The sequence below is a fragment of the Perkinsus marinus genome (assembly GCF_000006405.1).
Source record: "Perkinsus marinus ATCC 50983 genomic scaffold scf_1104296953800, whole genome shotgun sequence".
Lineage (NCBI taxonomy): Eukaryota > Perkinsozoa > Perkinsida > Perkinsidae > Perkinsus > Perkinsus marinus.
Genome location: NW_003208364.1, coordinates 53,173 through 72,837, shown reverse-complemented (window position 1 = coordinate 72,837; position 19,665 = coordinate 53,173). Strand labels below are relative to the sequence as shown.

At 48.9% G+C, this 19,665-nt stretch overlaps 7 protein-coding genes across 7 annotated transcripts in view; all 7 read right to left on the bottom strand.

Moving 5' to 3' along the window:
- Positions 1-396: 396 nt before the first annotated feature.
- On the bottom strand, positions 397-4,659 carry Pmar_PMAR014869 (WD-repeat protein, putative; the record flags this gene model as incomplete). Its single annotated transcript, XM_002776243.1, has 25 exons — positions 397-523; positions 565-657; positions 704-795; positions 839-983; positions 1,028-1,110; positions 1,155-1,256; positions 1,319-1,444; positions 1,491-1,584; positions 1,770-1,919; positions 1,960-2,048; positions 2,098-2,230; positions 2,273-2,348; positions 2,393-2,474; positions 2,526-2,646; positions 2,694-2,836; positions 2,999-3,076; positions 3,157-3,240; positions 3,417-3,522; positions 3,570-3,691; positions 3,739-3,829; positions 3,876-3,967; positions 4,092-4,134; positions 4,268-4,336; positions 4,390-4,508; positions 4,564-4,659. 25 exons carry the CDS (start codon positions 4,657-4,659, stop codon positions 397-399), a joined length of 2,556 nt encoding a protein of 851 aa, XP_002776289.1.
- Positions 4,660-5,420: 761 nt separating this feature from the next.
- On the bottom strand, positions 5,421-7,301 carry Pmar_PMAR014868 (hexose transporter, putative; the record flags this gene model as incomplete). The annotated part of the gene is made up of 1 exon (XM_002776242.1): positions 5,421-7,301. One exon carries the CDS (start codon positions 7,299-7,301, stop codon positions 5,817-5,819), a length of 1,485 nt encoding a protein of 494 aa, XP_002776288.1. The 3' UTR covers positions 5,421-5,816.
- A 1,147-nt stretch (positions 7,302-8,448) lies between these two features.
- Positions 8,449-8,629, bottom strand: Pmar_PMAR014867 (hypothetical protein; the record flags this gene model as incomplete). Its single annotated transcript, XM_002776241.1, has 1 exon — positions 8,449-8,629. A coding segment is annotated over one exon (181 nt), but the record flags the coding sequence as incomplete, so codon positions are not given.
- A 580-nt stretch (positions 8,630-9,209) lies between these two features.
- Pmar_PMAR014866 (NAD-specific glutamate dehydrogenase, putative) lies at positions 9,210-12,790 on the bottom strand (the record flags this gene model as incomplete). Its single annotated transcript, XM_002776240.1, has 1 exon — positions 9,210-12,790. One exon carries the CDS (start codon positions 12,788-12,790, stop codon positions 9,317-9,319), a length of 3,474 nt encoding a protein of 1,157 aa, XP_002776286.1. The 3' UTR covers positions 9,210-9,316.
- Positions 12,791-13,439: 649 nt separating this feature from the next.
- Pmar_PMAR014865 (RNA helicase, putative) lies at positions 13,440-15,966 on the bottom strand (the record flags this gene model as incomplete). The annotated part of the gene is made up of 6 exons (XM_002776239.1): positions 13,440-13,517; positions 13,688-13,956; positions 14,008-14,375; positions 14,418-14,569; positions 14,821-15,601; positions 15,650-15,966. The coding sequence occupies 6 exons, from the start codon at positions 15,964-15,966 to the stop codon at positions 13,440-13,442; spliced, it is 1,965 nt and encodes a 654-aa protein (XP_002776285.1).
- Positions 15,967-16,630: 664 nt separating this feature from the next.
- On the bottom strand, positions 16,631-18,694 carry Pmar_PMAR014864 (hypothetical protein; the record flags this gene model as incomplete). The annotated part of the gene is made up of 5 exons (XM_002776238.1): positions 16,631-16,823; positions 16,870-16,958; positions 17,045-17,404; positions 18,436-18,624; positions 18,668-18,694. 5 exons carry the CDS (start codon positions 18,692-18,694, stop codon positions 16,631-16,633), a joined length of 858 nt encoding a protein of 285 aa, XP_002776284.1.
- A 132-nt stretch (positions 18,695-18,826) lies between these two features.
- The window catches only part of Pmar_PMAR014863 (conserved hypothetical protein), a gene marked incomplete at both ends in the record, with an annotated part of 1,480 nt that continues 641 nt past the window's right edge, over positions 18,827-19,665 (bottom strand). Inside the window, 4 exons of the mRNA XM_002776237.1 lie at positions 18,827-18,891; positions 18,951-19,063; positions 19,114-19,511; positions 19,558-19,646. Of these exons, the coding sequence (XP_002776283.1) occupies positions 18,827-18,891; positions 18,951-19,063; positions 19,114-19,511; positions 19,558-19,646 (665 nt within the window). The remainder of the gene's footprint in view (positions 18,892-18,950; positions 19,064-19,113; positions 19,512-19,557; positions 19,647-19,665) is intronic.

Sequence of the window (19,665 nt, the reverse complement as noted above, 5' to 3'; positions counted from 1 at the left end):
ATCGTATTGCAGTGTCGGCCAAAACGAACAACCTTGAAAGCCGCGCTCCGTTCGACAGCGATCAATTCTGAAGTTCCCTTACACGTTCGAGCGTTTCACGCCGAGTGGAAGCTCGCCGAGTTGACTGGCCATGTTCTCCACAAACACACATGCATGAAGGATCTGCTCCAACGGGGATGATGCGAGAGGCCCTTCTATGTGGGAAACCACATCGGAATAAGCCAAGTAGCTGAGCATCGATACAGTTCATTGCTCCACGTGGCGGCTACTGCGTACACATCAGATTGCAGCCTCAAGCGGATGCTCTCATCTTCCTCTTCCCTCAATGCGGCATTCTTAGCTCTTTTCCATGCGTATCTTGAGATGTCAGAAGTAGCCTTTCGTCGACGTTTTCGATTAACTGTACATGCCAGCTTGCTTGAAGAGCTTTTGCTCAGCCGAGAGGTTGGTCAGCTGACGCAGCATGTCAGAACTTAGGTCAGAGCGACCAGCCTTCTCAAATGCTTCATAGGCTTCTTCGTATCTGCAATGCGTTCCGGACGAAGGCTTAGATAACAAAACGACCTGTCGTTGCTGATCAACCAGTTGCCCCAAGGTAGGTAGATCTCTTCGGCCAGCTCGGGATGTGATCGAGCCAGCTGGAACGCTTCCTCCCACCTGTCGAGCTACGTCAGCTACCGCTTTCATAGGCTTGTCGGGCAACCTGCTCTTCTTCACATGCAGACTAATGAGGTTCTCAAAGTCTTCCGCTCTCGTTAGTGCTTCCTTCGCAAACATGTAATGATCATGTTTTATCTGGGCGGCAGTGACAGCCATAAACATTGATGTTATTCCTCACGAAGCAGGCCGCAGCGTCCAGCATGATCCCCTCGTCTTGGTCATTCTGTCGGTCACAGGAACGGACAATCTCAATGAGGGGCTCGAGAGCCCCTATTTGAGTGTAGAGGGCCGCCGCACGCTCCTTCTGCCCAACTTGGAGGTACCTGTTCTCACCTTGTTCACGCTACTGAGACACTGACAGGACTACATATCGGCCGCAGCACGTAAATCACCATCTTCTTCACTTGACTCAGCTTGCTTTAGCATCAAACCCGTTGTAGTAGAAGGCCCCTAGCGAGCATAGCGTAGCAATACCGCATACTAGTTCACCTCACTCGCTTGGGAATTTGTCCAGGAGTGTTTCCATCTGGAACCAAGTTGGCGTTGTCTTCCTTGTTCTCAGAGGCTGATAGCTGCTCTTTGCTTGGTATGTCAATCTGTAGATCAATACGAGCAGCAACAGCAGCAGCTCAGCCGAAGTAGCGGCGGGTATGATCACCTCGCCATTCTGGACAGCCTTCTCGTGAATATCAGCCCATTTCTTGGCATCATCCCACCTCCTGAGATCAGTGAACATTTCCGTTGCCAGACCGTATTCCTTCGCTTGACCAAAGTGTACAGCAGCCTGAGGACCAGCAGCATAGGGTCGTTGTAGATTCTACCACATCTACTTCATGGAAGCGGCCTTCATAGGCCAGAACATAGGCCGCCACCAAAGCACGATCTTCCTTGCTCCAATTCCTCTTGGAGAACTCCTCTAAGTACCTACCGTATACATTCCAAGTTGACACGCCTAGCTTGAAGAAAGCACCCACATTGGCATGTATAGGAATCTCGTGTCCGACACCGAGATCCCATTACGAGTCGTCAACTGTAATAGTAGTCTATGAAGCAAATCAATATAGCGTATCTCGAGGAGTCTCGTGAACATGTGATGCTATAGTCGATACCATACATCGCGTATTCTAATGAAAGCTCTGCGGGCCACATCGAAGACCATTTCCTTGAGAGCGTACAAAGCCAGCTGTCGCCAGTCACCGTCGGTCACACCGAGACAGGCAACTTCGTATGCCGCGGAAAAGTTACCAACGGATAAATACCTTCCAAGTGCATGCGAACAGAATCTAGTGTTCGGGTTGCCTGTAAAGCGAGGGCCCCTGAGGGATCTCGACAGTTTCCATGGATGCGGATTTTAGACAGAAAATTTTACTGCCTTTGAAACCGACAACCTGAGATAGCAGCTGTGGTGGTCGTCGAAGAAGGCTTAGGAAAGAGTACAAATCCATGCAGCTTCTGAGGGTGAGGAGGAAAGCTGCCAGTCTTGATGCAGAGCGTGTCGTTTCCGGAGTATGCGACCATATCGGGGAACTCCTGGTTCCATGCTACCGAGCTGGCTCCTGCTTCCTGGTATCTACTCCTCTCCAATCACATGAATCATCGCTGATGAGTTTACAACAGCTTCTGTGTTTCCAAGTCGTAGACCATTAACGTAGCGCTCTCATTAACGATAGCGAGCTTTTTCCGATCGCCTATCGTTGAGATTGAGTTCAGTGGACCAACTTGTTTTCCTCACATGAGAAGTCGAGGCACCTCACGGGACTCGTCTGCTTTATAACCGTTATCGGAAAGGCGCTGTTGATGAAGATCTTGACAATCTAACACGGCATCACATGATGGAGAAGAATGCCTTGCTTGAAGAGATTTACATGACCGTTCTTGAGTCCTGCCAGGATGCCCTCACTCCCAGGCACTCCTCCGAAGACCTTGATGTATCGTATGAGACTATCTAGACGCCATTCGCGTTCCATAACACCAGCACTCGAATATCTGACGTCTACGATCTACAACACAGCGAGCTGAGGTCTTCGCCTCACAGTTGTAGTTGTTTCTCGTGACAAAGGATGAAATGCTGGGCAGTGGCCACCAGCAACGAGCAGTCCAAGGTGATACGGACCTTGTCCACTGGCTGGTATCGCATATCAAGCGGGTCGTCACCGGGTACTTCATATACTAATACCTACTAGAATACAGCCTATCAGGAGCTCTGTCGTGACCTTTCTTTGAGTCAAACTCAGCGAGCATTACTTAGTGGTACACACTCCACTGCCTTAGTGAATACTGTGCTTTCTTTTACTCTAGAGAAATCTCAACAGATTGATCGGTCAATAGCAAACGGCACCTTTTGAGGGAGTTGAACAACTAGTCGATTACGGTAAACGGCTATCTTCTTCACATGATCTTTACACCGGATACGAACCTGTGATGACGATAAGAGATGGCGAGCAGTGTTATTTCCGGGGAAACTAGGTTGGACAACTATGATAGTAAAAATCTCACTTTCTCATCAGACACTAAGTGTTGCAAGACAACGTCGGTCATTTTATCTCGGTAAGCGTAACGATCTTTGTGAAGTCCATGGACCTAGGACATGTGAATCTACTTCTAGTGACGAAAAATTTGACGCACCGTGGAGAAGATCAATTGATAAGCAGCCACATCGCCATTTTCTGTGCCGATCGTGATGCTCGGTGGACCCATAGGTCTAACCTGTCACCGCGTGATGGTCTTTAGGGTACAATTTTTCAAGGGAGAATCACGGCTAAGCTCCAGACAGGGCTGTCCATTTGAACGATGTCTTCGAGTAAAATCCCATCTCTGGTCCATAGCTGGACGCGCCCATCAAAGCCGCCCAGAGCGAAGTATCTGTACGATTCACCTACGACTAATTCGAGTATGGCGAACTGGGCTACTCTCCAGATGAGAAGAAGGAGATCGAGCAAGGGTCGTAGCCTAGCTTATGTTGTGGTCCAGCTTCTTGACCAGAAAGCTTATAAAAGGATAACGTCTGGTCCCAGCAGCCGACCGTGAGGATCTGTGATGCTGCAGTGTCACCATAATAGCATTTACGCATTTACGTACTTCGGTGGATTCAGATCTCGAGGGACTGGGGTTCCACGCTAAGCACCATACGGGTTCAGATCTAATTATTTTGCTCTTCTCCGCGCAAAACCTGTCTATGGACGATATTGCATGGGAGCCTAGTTGGAGGTATTGACTTGTCGCGAATGGATACGTGCCCATTGAACAAGCCGAGCGCCAAATGCAGTCCATCCGTTGTCCACGATATGCAGAGAACTCTAGCAGGCACCTAGCAGGAGTGAATTCAGTACGGAATGGGAGTCTGGTCAACCTTATGTTTCTGAACACTCTTTTGTTCAGGACTCCAAAGTCCTATATCATTTGTGAGTTCCGCTCGCTAGCTGCTGTGTCACGGGGTTGTAGGCCAGGAATTGGATCGAGTCGCTATGACTATATCTGCCAAACCGAATCAAGCGATGGCATCAAGTCAAATATACTCATCGATGATTTGAGTCAATCTAAGCACCTTCGGCAGGAGGCAGCATCCGTCCTCAACTATATAAGAATCGGCGAACCACCTGAGTGCTACTTTAAAATTCCCTCGCCTTTGCTAGTCCAGATGATGACTTGATGGTCGGCTCCACCGGATGCGAACCTCCTGATAATCATTAGCACGAGTACCGCACACGCACGAATGCTCCCCGGCCCTACTTCCCTTGTTTCGAGTAAGTTACGCAGTACACACTATCTCGATGACCTTTCAAACTGTGGACCAGATCGCCATCGTTGGCGTCGTAGAGAAGCACTCGGTTGCCCACAGCTACCACCAACTGAAAGAGCTCCAGCGATCGCTCAGCTCGGATGGTCAATGCTCTGTTCTATTACCTGCTGTCCATCAGGCCTGTATGCTATAGACCAGACAACATTGCCGTATTTCTCTCTGTTGGGGATCTGATCCCTCCAGATGGCGTGGGGTCTCATTGCTGGTGAGAATGTGGCAGCTGGAGAGATTCCGAGGTTTATCAGTCGTCAAGATTTTCGGGAACTGTAGACTGTGATAGTCCGTTCGACTTGAACGAACGTTAATCCACGAGTTATCCCTGGCTTTCGCCCGCGACCTCCGAGGCGATCAGTCTATCCTTGGATTTCCACTCGACACACAAAGTGTATCAATCAATTGAAAGAACGTTCCCTTGAGACGCTGACTCGATCTATTCGGAACCACAAAACCTCACTGGAGGCCTGAGTGACTAAAGTGGTCGCACTAGTCATAAGGTGATTAACGTGGCGGATAACTCGGAGCCCGCGACAGTGAAAACTGAACTTAGAGCAGATATAGAATAGATAGCAGTAGTTAGATCAGACGATCCTTGCATCACACAGACGATGTTATTTAGGAAAATTGGAAAACCTACTCGCACTGCAGAGAACATATTTTCGCAAAGCAGCGAATGTGCGACGACTGTGAACGAGCCATCCGTACACAGTCCAGGCTTCGACAGTAAGTGGTGATAGAACGAGGCTTTTCGAGCACAGCATTGGAATACTCGGATATACGAAAACTTGCATCCCAATTCGCTATTTCGATGCGGAGGCGGAATAACCACGAAATCTTTATGCGAGTAATCTCTCCCGTAAACTATTCGAATCACTGCGGCCTACAAACAGAAGACACACACATCAACGCGAAATTCATTCGATGAACCAAATCCTACTATTGGTCAGCGCAACACGAAGACTCTAGCGTATTCAAAAAGAGCTATCCTGGCACCCAGAGAGCAAACGAAGTCAAAGCGAAGTCTTATATGGTAACAGAGCTTCATCTGAGGTAGCTAGTAGGCCCACTCAGGGGATATATCAAGTAGATTGTCGGGATTCGTTCGCTTCAAAATGATACTGGTACTAAATACCGTCGAGTCAACAGTAAGAAACATGAGCTCAAGCTAAGATGGAAAATTATGACGACAATACTATAGCTCTATCTGTGACTTTGCTGACCTCTCTTAATACTATGAATGTTCTCAAAGAACAATTCATGACTAACATGGAGACAATGAGTCTCTAGTTTTCCGGAAAAAAAGGACTGAATACCCGATCATTTCTGCAATAAGTTCCATGGAAAGCGTTCGGCAAGAAGCCTAGGCTGAAGAGTGACTACCGTGATCGAAATGATACCTACGCTGAAAGTATGCCTGAATCTCCTCGAAGGTCCTTCCTTTAGTTTCAGGCACCAAGAATACCACGAACAAGGCCAACATGAGAGATACTCCAGCGAAGAACCAGAATGTTCCATAGAAAGTAAGAGTCCTAGTCATCGATTCCATGAGTTCAGTGACTAGGAAGCTACAAAGCCAGTTGATCACGGTGGCGATTGAAGAAGCTACTCCTCTGACTTCATCAGGGAAGAGCTCCGCGAGAATTAACCACGGTATACCGCCGACACCAAGAGAGAATGTCGCGATGTAGCCGAACGCCGCAACGATTGCCAACCATCCAACGTTTTGATTGCCAACTGAGTCTCTCAAGTAGAAAAATAGACCTTCCAGAATTGCACTGATACACATACCCGAGGCAGCCGAAATAAGGAGTAATCGTCGACCCGCTTTTTCGATAATGAGAGCACCAATTAGCGTCACACCGACCTGCACAGCCATGACCGACAACGATACCACATCTCTGTTGTCGATTCCTGCAGCTTGGAAAATAGAAGTCTGATAGAAAATGATACCATTCACACCTGCGAACTGCTGCAAGACTTGTAGCATGACTCCAATGAAGAGTTGCATTTTACACTCACTAAGAGCCCTCAAGTTTTGCTTAATGGAGTCCTTTCCTTGAACATATCTCTTCGTGTGTAGGGCGTCCAAGGCGGCCAGTTCAGCCTTAACGTGTGGGTCATTCTCGTCAGCTCCACGCAGCTTTATAAGCACTGCCTTCGCTTCTGTGTCTCTGCACTTTGAAGCGAGCCACCGTGGAGACTCTGGTGCAAAGAACATTGCTATGCCTAGAAGTGCGGAGGGGATGATGTATATGAAACTCAGCTGACGCCATTCGCAGAAGGTAGTCGCAGTGGCGTTGGGATCGACTGATCCTGCTTTAGTTCGTAGTGCCAATCCCAGGACATACGCCAGGAGAATACCAACGGTAATGGCCACTTGATTGCATGCTCCCAGCAATCCACGATACTTAGTAGGAGAGACTTCCCCAATGTAAGTGGGCACGGTGAAGGAGCTCATGCCGAGCGCGATGCCCATAATGACACGGGCGACAATCAGTTGCCAAGCCGTTGTGGCCAGAGCAACCCAAAGCCAAGGCAACGCGAAGAGAGGAGACACTCCAATGAGACTCCACCTGCGACCGATCTTCTCATTCAGAGGCCCTCCACCCAGTGCTCCCACCATGGCACCGATGTTGAGCATTGAACCAAACAGAGAGGCTTCGGTGGCGGTGCGGAATACGAAAAATGACGATCCTTCGCCAATTTCGATAAGTGTTCCATCCGGGGTAGTAACATCGTTCTTCATAGTGTCAATGGCGGGACCGGAGAACCCCAAACATAGTCCGAAGAGAAGAGACCCAAGAAGAGATGCCGCCACAGAGAGAACAGCACAGGTATGATTCATTGAGGGAAGTAGTAAAAATAAGCTATCGGAAAGTTATACAGATTGGAGCCATGCAAGAGTCTTGTGCGCGTTCCTTGATACGTGAGTACAAACTCGCTCACCCAGGTATTCTTCTCGCTCGCCCCAAAACTATCATCACCGCGATACGATGATCGAAGCTGTAACAACAACATGAATCTTGGCGAGCTCATCAAGGCAGCCTCGCATGCACGTTACCGACGCTGGGAGAAGGCTCCCGCGGTCTACGTCTCTAAGTCTACATGGAGATATGTGTTTCAATTCTGAGGCTCGGAGCTTCATCTGACCGTCAGAGTCTGTGGGGGTTATGAAGCAGATTGGACTAGCCTGAGCGGCTTGACATTCATTCTAGCTACGATTAAGCTACCAACAATATCATTGATGGTTGATTGGTTACAATCAAATCGTTAGTGATTCCACCACGGTGGTGGTACGTATACTACGCGTTGGGTGCTTCAGCAGAGGCCAACCACTGGCACGGTCGCCATCAATACAGGAGCCGATGAGCTCAGTACCACTAGAGACCTTCAAGTACATATCACTGGATGAATCAAACTCAACGCGCATCGACCAAATATAAGTCATGCTCAACTATCAGTACTCAAGGTGGTCGATTCGTAATCGCTATCAGAGACCTCACCATCAGCGAGGCTAGCCATTTCCGATCGTTTCCTCTTCGGCGCAGCTTGAGGACCTCGAGGCCGACCGATTCTTAATTCACCAAGTAGATAAGACTTGTATCTCAGCAAAGCACTTTGGCGTTTGCCGGAATACTTCGGCAGAATAACTCCAAACCATCGATAACAACAGCTAACTGGATCGCGCCGACTCAACAAATCAGTTGTCGTGACTATGTGGTGCCAGGCCAAGGTGGTGTACGACCCGTACTTGGCCACGCCGAGTTGGAGTGCTATATCTTCCTCGAGCTTCCAAGGCGCCATCTGGTCTTGGTGCCACTTCTTGATAGGAGCCGACGTACGACCAGTGCCCATCAACTCTCTTCTAAGTTTACCCTGTACGGTTGAAGGGGAGGGGACAAGACTTGTGAGGTACACCTAGCGAAAAAGAACACATAATTTTGTTATTAACATCAAACCATGGCACATTGGTAAGCCAAGGTAAGCAGTACTTTGAAAATTTCCTCCGCTGACCGAGCATGATGACCAAAGGTGTACAGGGCTACTGCGAGCAAACGCTCCGCCACTGGAGTCCATTCGAACTCCCATTCCATGTTCGCCTCGCACAAGTTCAACTCTAGAGACGGAGCGATGAACCCCGGAACCAGAAAGTCTTTGAGGAAAGCTTTGTAACTGATATGAGATCACTGATTCTCAACCCTCCACGTATGCATAGGCGAACAGTTGTGTTTAGAAGCTCTGTACCTTCGAAGAGTGCCTGCATCAAGAGCAGTGAGCAATGGTGTCGAGAGAATTAATAAAGGTTGGCTTCTAGTAATGATATTCTTCCTCCCTTCGGCTGTCTTCACATAACAGCTCAACTCGCTGTAACTGACCAACAGCGTGGAGACCACAACTAGTCTGACGTTGTTGTCCTTACAGTGCATGCAAGTCTTGATATGTACCTTCTTCAGACCTAGGAAGCACTCGAGCTTCGAACAAGGCGTTCATAAGGAGCTGAAGCATCTCGTGCATTTGCTGAGCTATTCTTGCTGCTACTGGATTAGGGTCTAGTGATGCCGCTAACGACATGACCATAACTTGAGGGAACACTCACGAGGATAACATCGAGGGACTCTCAAGGTCACTCACATGAGGCGCCGAAAAGGACTCCTCACAATGCACTCATCCACCCCGCATAACAATGACACTCAGATAACGCAAGCTCGACACTTTTGAGATATGATTATCCATCGTTATACAAACATCCATATCAAAATCAGCTATAATTGTTCCAAAGTTGAGCGAAGCAGACTTCCGATGAAAAAGAGAACTATTATAAAATATATTGCGATCTGCCAACTCTACCAACCGAAACGATCACAAGAGGCCCATTGAGGGAACACTCTTCCTTAACTCCATAGTAGTAGGAGTAGTCTCTCCTTGCGCATGCTCCTCGAGATTACGCATAAACTGATAGAACGCGAACTCGCTAGCCTCCAGACCATACTTGTAGACGAACGTGTTCGCTATCCAGGTAGCACAGACAGCCAGAATGTAGGCCTCGGGAACCCTTTCCAAGATCTTGTCAATACCGCAGTGGACCAACAACAGACGAGGGATGGCTCGGCGAAGAACAGCACGAACCAACCATTCGTTCTCTGGATTCTTCTCGCTGAAGACCTTCATGGTATACTCCTTCAGAGTGTTGATCTTCTTAGAGAGTAGTTGAGTGGCGTCTATCTTCAGAACATATCCGTTGCCATCGGCAGCCAAAGTCTCGTGATTAGCCTTCCATATAGCGCTGAACTCCATCGAAGCGTTATGCTTAATAACGGCCAAGATCTCGTTAACATATTGCTGATAGAACTCAGGTGGTGGGAGAGTAACGTCGGGGATAGTAAGCAACTGATCGTGCTCCTTAGGATCCATACACAGCGCGGCGAAAACTTCCATACTGCTTGAGGTTACTCCGCCCTTGTTAGTCGAGGCGTCCTTAAATAGATGAACTCCGGCCTTCTCCAGCACCCGACGAGCATCCTCTGTGAAAAACAGGTTGGCACCCTCAACAATGTACTTGAACTTGGGCTCCTTCTGAGAGTTGAACATAGTGTGAATATTACCCATATTCACAGTTGCGGGGCGTCCACCACACGGAACGAAGAGATCTCCAGAGCAATACTCGAGTTGAGGGAAGACATTGCGGAGCTCCACGCCTGTCTTGAAGTGCTCTCCATTGGGCAAGTCGATGTTCTTATCGGAGATATTATATAAGAACGCATTCTTGTCATCAGTCAGCTTGTCCTTGTTGAAGTTGCTGATCGGTATGCGAAGGCGAGCTAAGCGCACCAGCTCCTCGCGGTTCAGGCCGTTGGGATCATAGGCAACCCCGGAACCATCCACCACAGCGACGGTCTTGTCCTTAGCAATGAGAATCTCGTTAGACCCCAAATCTCCATCTGGTCCTCCAGTTTGGACCTTGGTGATCTTGGTCTCGTCCACCCCGAGCAGCTGTAGTAGGTCGATAACATACTGATGGACGCTGTTGGTGGTCATACCGTAACGGTCATGAGGGACTCCACCGAGCTTAGTCGACTTGCCTGTGGTGAGAGCCTTCCAATAAAGGTAGCCTCTGGCCTTAGCCCTATATGCACCCATGTCCATGAATCCAGCAGTATTCTCATCCGGACCAAAGAACAAGATCTCAGGAGTGGGCAGATGCGAGAAGATACCAGTCTGCTGAGGCATCATGCAATCCAGCAGAGCATCGATGTACTTATTGAAGGAGTCACGACCGTTAGTCTCGAGATTCTGGTCGCCCAGATCGAGGAGGATCGTACCCTTGGACCCGCCCTCCGGGAATGTCTTGTTCTTGAGGTGCTGAGTGAAAGCCAAGTTGTAGTTCTCTTCCAGCAGCGACGAGGCGTTCGTGCTATACACCTGCGTGCTAGCCGAACGTATCATACGTATTCCACCACGAGCAATGTCGCGGAATCTGATATGGAACCCATAGAATCCACGGCCAGTAACCATATAGATACCATAGGGGATCACCGGAAATAGAGACCGCGGCCGATCTTCCAGCAGGCTACCGTCGAACCTCATAGCAATTGCTGCAGCCGTTCCGGACTTGAAAAAATTCGTCATACGCAGATGGGCAGTGAGCTTCAGTGCGGTCTTGAGGATCTTAGCCTCCAACCTATGCGCCACTTCGTCATCGATCCTATCAGCAAGAGCAGCGTTATAGAAGGGCTCGCATTCACCCTTAGCGACCTTCTTGAAATCGTCGTACATGAGACACGCCAGCTCATAATGGGACACCAGTGTGTCATAGATCCTCTCGAACGTAATAGCGTTGGACATGGTTTGCAGGAAAAGATCGTCGAGTTTGCGCTTCATCTCAGCATTGGCCTTAGTAAACTCCGCTAACGTCAAGTACTCGGCCGTCTCCTTAGGGAAAAAGGTAAAAACGAACTTCACCGCAGTGATGAAGAACACCGCTTGCGCTGGTGTTATTTGCTTCTTCAGAACGAGGTCCCAGACGAGAGCTGAACGCTTGGGACTATGTTTGAAGTGACTAACATAACGGAGGGTCTTGACCAGATCTTGGAGCTTCTCAGGGCTGTACTCAGCTCCCAAGTAGCAATGATAAGCTACCACACCATTAGCAAATGACTCGATGTACATACGCTGTGGGACCACTCCGTGAGCGCGCAAACACTCGCTGAACTCGGCGAAAAAAACCTTGCCCTTTCTTTCAACGTCGTACAAGGCGAACTGTAACACGTGACTACCCTTCTGGCGGACCATATGAGCAGGAGCTTCGATGAGCTTAACCACAGCGTTTCTGGTCTTCATGATTTCGTGCACCAAGTTTTGGTACAACTTTTGGGAGTCCAGCGATTTGCGCTGTAGGAAGAAAGGCGATGCCACGAGTTGTAGATCTTCTTCTTCAGCGACGTCACCAACACCAACGTGAGTGTCAAACCTAGTCTTATCCACCATGAACACTCCCAAGGGTGCGTTCCCATCAACAACGGGAGGCTTCTCGGACTTGATGAAAATGACGGAAAAAGATTCACCACTGCCGCAGTTTGCGAGGTAGTCCGCCAATAACCTCTCAGTGGGGGTGACCTGGTTGTCATCCATTGACGTTAGGAAGAAGCCAGACTGCTCATCCTCGATCTCGAAGTGGATGCTTGAAGACCCTGTGGACTGCGCTACCTTCTTAGCAGCCATCAGACAATGTATATGTCTCGCGATCTGAGCGCTGGTACAATGCATGAAGTACTTCGGATGGAGCCCGAGGTCCGTGAAATAATACTGGATCTCAAACCACAGGCGAGCAGGAGCAAAAACACCTTCCTTAGATATGATAGAGAACACTTGTGTCATCTTCGTCTCGACCTCCTCAGTAGTAATACTCATGCCGGCGCCCTCAGAGACATCAGCGTTTCTGAGCATCTGGGCTTTCTCAGGAGGTAGATAGCACGCACCACCAGGGCATTTGAGGTCAGCCTCAGCAAGCATGGAGCGGATCTCAGCCGCATTATTATTCATAACCGCATCGTGTAGTGCCAACATGCCCATTCTGTCCGGGGTCAAGGCGGCCCCCTCCTCCAGGAGGAACCTCACAGCTTCCACATGGCCTCCAGCAGCAGCCAAATGCAGTGGCGTACGTTTGTCATAGTCGCAACTGTTGACCGTCAAACCCGAGTTCTGGGCTAAGACACGACGCATCTCGTCCACATCGCCATCATGTGCTGCAGCGAGGAGATATCCCACAGCACCGGGGTTTGCAGTATACACGCTGTCATCAGCCTTGGACTCGCTTCTCAGTTTAACCTCGAACATTTATCAGTGGGTAAAAAGGTTGCCAACTGTAAGGACCATGGGACCACCGAAATTTAACTCGAAAACTGCTTCCTGTTAGGTGGGAAAAATCGTGATCTATTTCAAATAACAGTTATCGATGAAAATGACAGCTAGTGCAGCAGTCATAAAAATGTCGCCAACCACCGCCCCATACCGGAACATGCCCTTATCCTCGAAAGAGTAAGCGCGACCAAACTAGCATAGGGACGAACATAAATGTCCTCCCAGCCTGAATGGTGCACACAGGAAATGACTGCCAGGACAGTTATTTCCAAAAAATGGTTTAATACTATGAGAACGAGGAACAACTTTAAAGCATGCCCACTGAGGGGCAGTCGTATGCAGTAGTACAAATGATGTTTACAACAGGAATACATCGAGGCGTGACAAGGGATTATATTCCTACCCATGCAGTAGCCTATAATACCCACAACTATCCTCTCTGAAAAGCGTTAATCATGTATGTTCCCAGACTTGTACGGGAGACAACAGATACGACATCGGGCAAGGCTGGCACTACACCGTCAAAGCTTAGTGTGACAAGCCAGCGAGGGGTAGACAGTAAGGATAGAACCTCATCACACATTACAACATACCGAGAGAAACATCATCTTATTTGTACTATCATTTACATTCCGCCTTTGAAGCCACTACGGAAGCCTTTGCTAGGAGGACCACCTTTGCCTTTCATTCCTCCCACAGGCATCTAAGGAAACACTTTCAGCATATGGATTTCAAAAATACGCTCAAATTCACATTTGCGATGTATATTATCTCATTTCAAGGGCTACTACTAGTACTACTCCTGCTACCACTACTACCACTACTAGCGACCTAATGGGTATGGGCTTCGCCGTCCACCCGACCAAATCCTACCGCATTCGCTCCACTTCCTACAGGGCCCTTTCCTCCTCCTTTTCCTTTCCCTTTTCCATAGCCTCCATATCCCTTCCCTTTGCCGTAACGACCCTTTCCTTTTCCTCCATTATCATTCATACCATTGCTCGCGAAAGCTAGACGTTCGAGGGCTTCGGGCACGGGTTGAGACGCCTCCCTCAAAATACCAATCAGAGGCTTGGCAAGTTTCGCCTTGTCGGCGGTGAAAAAACTATAAGCAGTACCATGCGCACCAGCTCGGCCAGTACCTACCATCCGCACCATAGAACAACAACACATAGCAGTAAGCCTATACTCACGGCCAATTCGATGAACATAGTCCTCTACCGTACCGGGAAAATCATAGTTTATCACATACTTAACGTCCTTGACATCAAGGCCACGACTAGCCACATCGGTGGCGATCATAATAGGCATTCTACCGCTCTTGAACTCCGCGAGTACCCAATCGCGTTCAGACTGCTTCTTATCACCATGAATTGACAGGGCAGGCCAGCCGTCACGACGGAGCACTCTAGTAATATCATCAGCGCACCGCTTCGTGTCAGTGAAAATGAGGGCCTTGGCGTCGAAAACTCCCCCACTGGCAGAGGCAACTGCTCGCATTAGTGCTTGTAAACGTTCTGATTTGACGTTCTCCTCAACGACCTCAACGAACTGTTGAATACTGAGAGAGAAAGATAGCCAACGTGAAATACTCAACACCTACTTGTGGCAAGCATGTCCAGATTGACCCACAGTGACATGCACTGGTTCCTCATTGCACAAATCCCTGGCGAGCTGCTGCACATCTTTAGGCCAAGTCGCCGACCACATCAGAGTTTGTCTGTCCGGTCTTATTTGGGAAACTATTTTACGAACCTGATACTCTCCGAATGTGATGATATACACTCGAGAGCAGTTGTGAAATGAATGTCCGCTTTTCTCAGCGGACCTCGAAAGCTTCCTCACTAAATATACAAATTCATATACGAATTATAGTAAAAGCGTAGAAAAACCGATAAAAACTTTCCAAAATTTTCTCACAATTTCCATATTGTTACCAACACATGTAGTTCACCATGTGCATATTCTCCCACACTGCTCGAAAGAAACCAACTACAAATTCTCACCTGAGGTTCGAAGCCCATATCCAGCATACGATCAGCTTCGTCAAGCACTAGGTAAGTAACTCTTCTCAAATTCGTAACTTCCGACTCCAAGAAATCGATCAACCGCCCTGGAGTGGCAATGCATATCTCAACCCCGTTCTGGAGCATTCTAGCCTGGGGCCCTCTAGGCACACCACCGTAACAGCATGTATTGGAAATTCGTGAACTTCTACCGAAGCGGTCACACTCTTCCTTAATCTGCAACGCGAGCTCTCTCGTTGGTGCCAAGACCAACACAATCGGGCCGTCCCCTTTTTGCAAGTACGGCTGTGCATTTATATGCACCACAGCTGGCAATAGAAAGGCTAGTGTTTTGCCACTCCCAGTTTCAGCAATACCAACCATATCCCGACCAGATAGTGCGACTGGCCAGCCCTGCACTTGAATAGGAGTAGGGCTCACAAAACCAGCCTTCTGAATCTCCACCATTATATAGTCTGGTAGGCATGCCTCTTCGAACTGCGTGATGGGATTTGGAACATCAACCCCGTGTATGATTTCGATGTCCAGTCTCCTTCTTACAAGCTCGACCTCTTCAGGAGTCATAGCCGCAACCCGTGGATGCTCTACATAGAAGTGCTTCTGGAACTCGGTCAAAGTGTATTTTTCCCACTGTACCGCCTTGAGATTAGCGCCCAACTGATCTTCATAATAGCCATACCCAAATGCATCATAGCCGCCATAGGCCGGGTAACCACCTCCGTTATACCCACCATAACTGTATCGGTTCCCAGAGTAGTCCCTAGAACAAAATTAGCATATCCCTTACTACTAACTTGAAGTTACTTACATCGCGTTATTGTAATAAGCCTGTTGTTGCATGTTCCCTCCATCTCCACCATACATGTAGTTCCCCTGTTGCTGACCTTGAGGAGGAGGAGCACCGTTGAAAAGCTGTGGAGCTTGAGCCGCGAACTGGGCTAGCGGGTTGGAGAAATTTTCCCCGGCTCTGTCACCAAAATCAGCGGGTGCATCCCTAGCGGCAGCAAGTGGGACATTCTGCTGAGGGCTCGGTTGAGGATATGATGGAGCCGCGTACGAGTAGGACGGCGCGGTGCTCTGCTGTGAAGCCACCGTCGTTCCTCCGGCTAGATTCTGATAGTTCATATGATGGGAAAACGCCAACTAGATATTACACACTAATTGGAAGATCCAAAATCCGCCCAAACTCAACCCACTAGCACAGATGACCACGACGAAAATTTTCCAGGGCATTTCCAATGCGACCATGTACACTTCGATAGGAAAAAAACTCACATCTCCATCTCTAGGCATTTCACATGACTTTGATTTCCTGTTGAAAGTAAACAACCTGACCCGTAAGGCACAACCGCATTTGGTTAGTCCTCGGAATTCTTCGCCCCTACATAATCGGCCGTTTATTGTCGAGGACTTAGCTTCCTCGATACTTGTATTCCCTTGTCCACCAGCTCAGTGAGCTGTGTCGAGGTGGACCCTTCACCAGAGCTATCTTCCTCCGAGTCGCTTTCATCGTCAAACAAAGGTGACGTCTCAAGAGGGGGGGCTGTCGGAGGCTGCGGGAATACCCCTGCGTTCTGCACTCTTCCTAGGCTTTCCGTAATTGTAATCGTCTGCAAGACCATAATCAGTGTGGGAGAATATGCACATGTTTTGGTGACAATATCAAGATTCTGACGAAATTTTTGGGAAGTTCTGCTGAATTTTCCCTTCTCATATAAATTCGGCTAGAGCGTACAGAAATAAAAAATAACGCAATTTCCTTAGAGTTTCCGTATTATCACCAACAGACCTAGTTGACCATGTGTATATACTTCCCCACACTGGAGACGATAGCCGCCCTTTTTTCGCGCACGCCCCCCACCTTGACACACTGGGTCATAACTGTCAGGTCAGTGAAAGCGTCATCCATCTGGACCATGAGCTCCGGAATATGAACGTCAGTACACTCCAGCATAGGCAAATACACCCGGTCTTCAAGTTGCCTAGACTATGAACAATCACCAGAAATCGCTCAGAATTCCAACTCACTCAGTCCCGCATACCTCCACCACCTCACTCAGCGTCTTAGCGTAGACCACACAGTTATACATATCCTTACTCCGTATTTCCCCTTGTACCTACAAAGCCGCTTACCGGGTAGTGGACACGAAACAACACCCCCTCTTGCCAGAAGCATGCCCTCGCAGAACTCCTCCGTGCTGACCATACCGTCCCCCGTGTCGAACAGCGTAAACAGCTCCGGTAGTTCCGATACGTCAAGATCGAGCATAGCCAGCCTTCGAATGAACTTAGGGTCGTCCAACACGTCCGTGAACTCCTGTGAGGACAACTCGCCGCTCCCATCCTCGTCGAGTTCTTCAAATAACATCTTCAGAGCCTCCACAGCCTCCTGTTCACTTGACCGCTTCATACTAACCAGAAGCTCCTTGTCAGCCGACACCGCCGAGAACGCCTGCTCTACCACTATAGCGGTAACCAAATTAAAAAGGACGAATGACGAGACGCCGATAAAAAGCAGAATGACCCCAACCCCCACAAGGGACGTATGCATGATAGGCCGCACCTACACAAACGGCTTGTCTCAGGCACGGACGTGTAAACGGCATACCACGCTCCCAGCCCAACTGTCTAGGGTCATCACTTGAAATAATGTAAACATAGAATTCCCCAGGGAGCCGAATAAGCTGTGAACCTGACGATACTACATGTACGGTCGAATACCGTCGGAAACCCCACATATTCGTCTCCTTCAAAGTCCCCACTACTTGCAACAATGTGCAGTAAAAGTAACCCGAATAGTAGATGGACCAAGCCAACGATAGCATAGGTCCACACGAGCAGCTTGCCAGAATCCGTAAAGCCTTGTACCATAATCCAAAGCTCGCGGAAACCACTGACAGTCCGCACGCCTCGGACCAGCTCTCGTACTCTTAGTAACCGCAATATCATCATACTACCAAACATACTAGCCGGGATATTAAAAAAGGGTCGAAGCACCCATACCGTGAGGAACTGACAGCCATGCAAGAAGACCGCCACCCAGCAGGCCTACCCCGGGAATCCATATGAGAAACGCATCGATGCAGTTGGAGATAGATAGGAACCACACTAACCCTTCCGCAGCAACTCTGAGGAAGAACTCGACAACCTACCAGACCGCATACGGAGTCCTCCCGAGCTCTTCACTCACGAGGACGAGAATGATGAACCTTTGCGTGGCATCAATCCATATTGGCTCCAACGTAGTTGGAAAGTCTGGATAATACCTAATCACGATATGTCCATATCATAGTAGTTACAGTCCTATCTTATGTGCCATATCTGGATTCCCAACTACCAGCAGGGCGACACCGCGAAACCCTCCACGTACGTACGTGGAAGCTCCAATGACCAGTGAATTGAGCAAGTTCACTGCTCCAGAAATCGTATCGAACTTTGGTGCACGAACCTACGAGTGCATTCTCAAGAATAGTAGCAAAGAACTCCCACGTACTATGCGACGAATCTTCGGATACCTCGGCCGAGAGCGGTCGAGCTTGCGGTCGTCTCGAGCCGCCTGGATCCTATTACGTATCTACCATCACTCGGTCATACTCCAGATGTGACCTCATCCCACGGTACTGCAGTGATGCCGCACCAGCCGTTCAAGAGCTCCACCCACGACGCCTTCGACCTCTTCTTCGCATGGTACGATCGAGACTTGCCAGACGAGTAGAAAGGCGACTTGGAGTAGCTCCTGTTGGACTTACCGAACGGATTCACATCATTAGCACCCATCACCGACTACCGGAATGAACATGATGGGGAGAAGCCTACATAGCACTACAACAAAAGTACCAGCCCAGAGGCCCATTGATGCAAACCAAAGTCGACGAAAACAAAAAGTTATATATTTCATCTCACTCCTACATCTGCTATGCAATGTTGTCCACTTGCCCGGGTAGTTCATTCGAACTCCTCAAAAATCTATCCTCGATGTGTGTCCCTAATCCACCTTGATCGAGCCGTATATGGCACGGACGAAGAAAAACGTCGCGATAAATCCAATACCTACCATAAATCCTGCAAATCCCACGCCAGTACGACTACTCCCAATCACCAGAACTTACACCCAGTCAAGAGGAAGAAAGCCGCCGAGATCATTGCCATATAACCCACATAAACTACTATCGAGACCACATTCACGATTTGCAATCGGGTTCCAAGGTACATCAAGGAATAGCTGAGAGAGCGGTATATAACATTTATAAATCACAATGGACTACCACTCACCCGAACACATACAGTGCACTCGTTCCTGATACGAAGAAGCTTCGCCACCACCAACGGTAGTCCTCAGCCGTGAGCTGGAAGTAGGTCAGGGCTATTGACACCTCCGCACACGTAATGACGAGGACGAGGTAAACAAGAACGACGAATCCGAAGAGGTAGTAGAACTGATGCTGCCATAACGAGCTCATGATGAAGAACAACTCCGTGAAGACCGCGCCGAAGGGCAGGATGCCACCAACCAGACATAGCAACCAGGGCCTCAGGAACCAAGGCTGCGGAGGGATAGGTCGAGGAATCGAGTTGACTCGGCAGGGGAAACCAATAGATTCTCTCTTATACGCTGCAGCTGCGCCCAGGTACACCAAGGGTACAGAAATCCCAAACCATAAAACCAAAACCTAAAACCGATCAACTGCTTTCACGTAAATGACCACCAAACCTTACCGCGAACATTGTCGTGAATGGTACTGCTCCTGACGAGCCTTTCGCCCAAGTCAGCAAGTTGAGGAAGAAAAACATCGCAAACACAGAACCTGATACCACATCACAAAA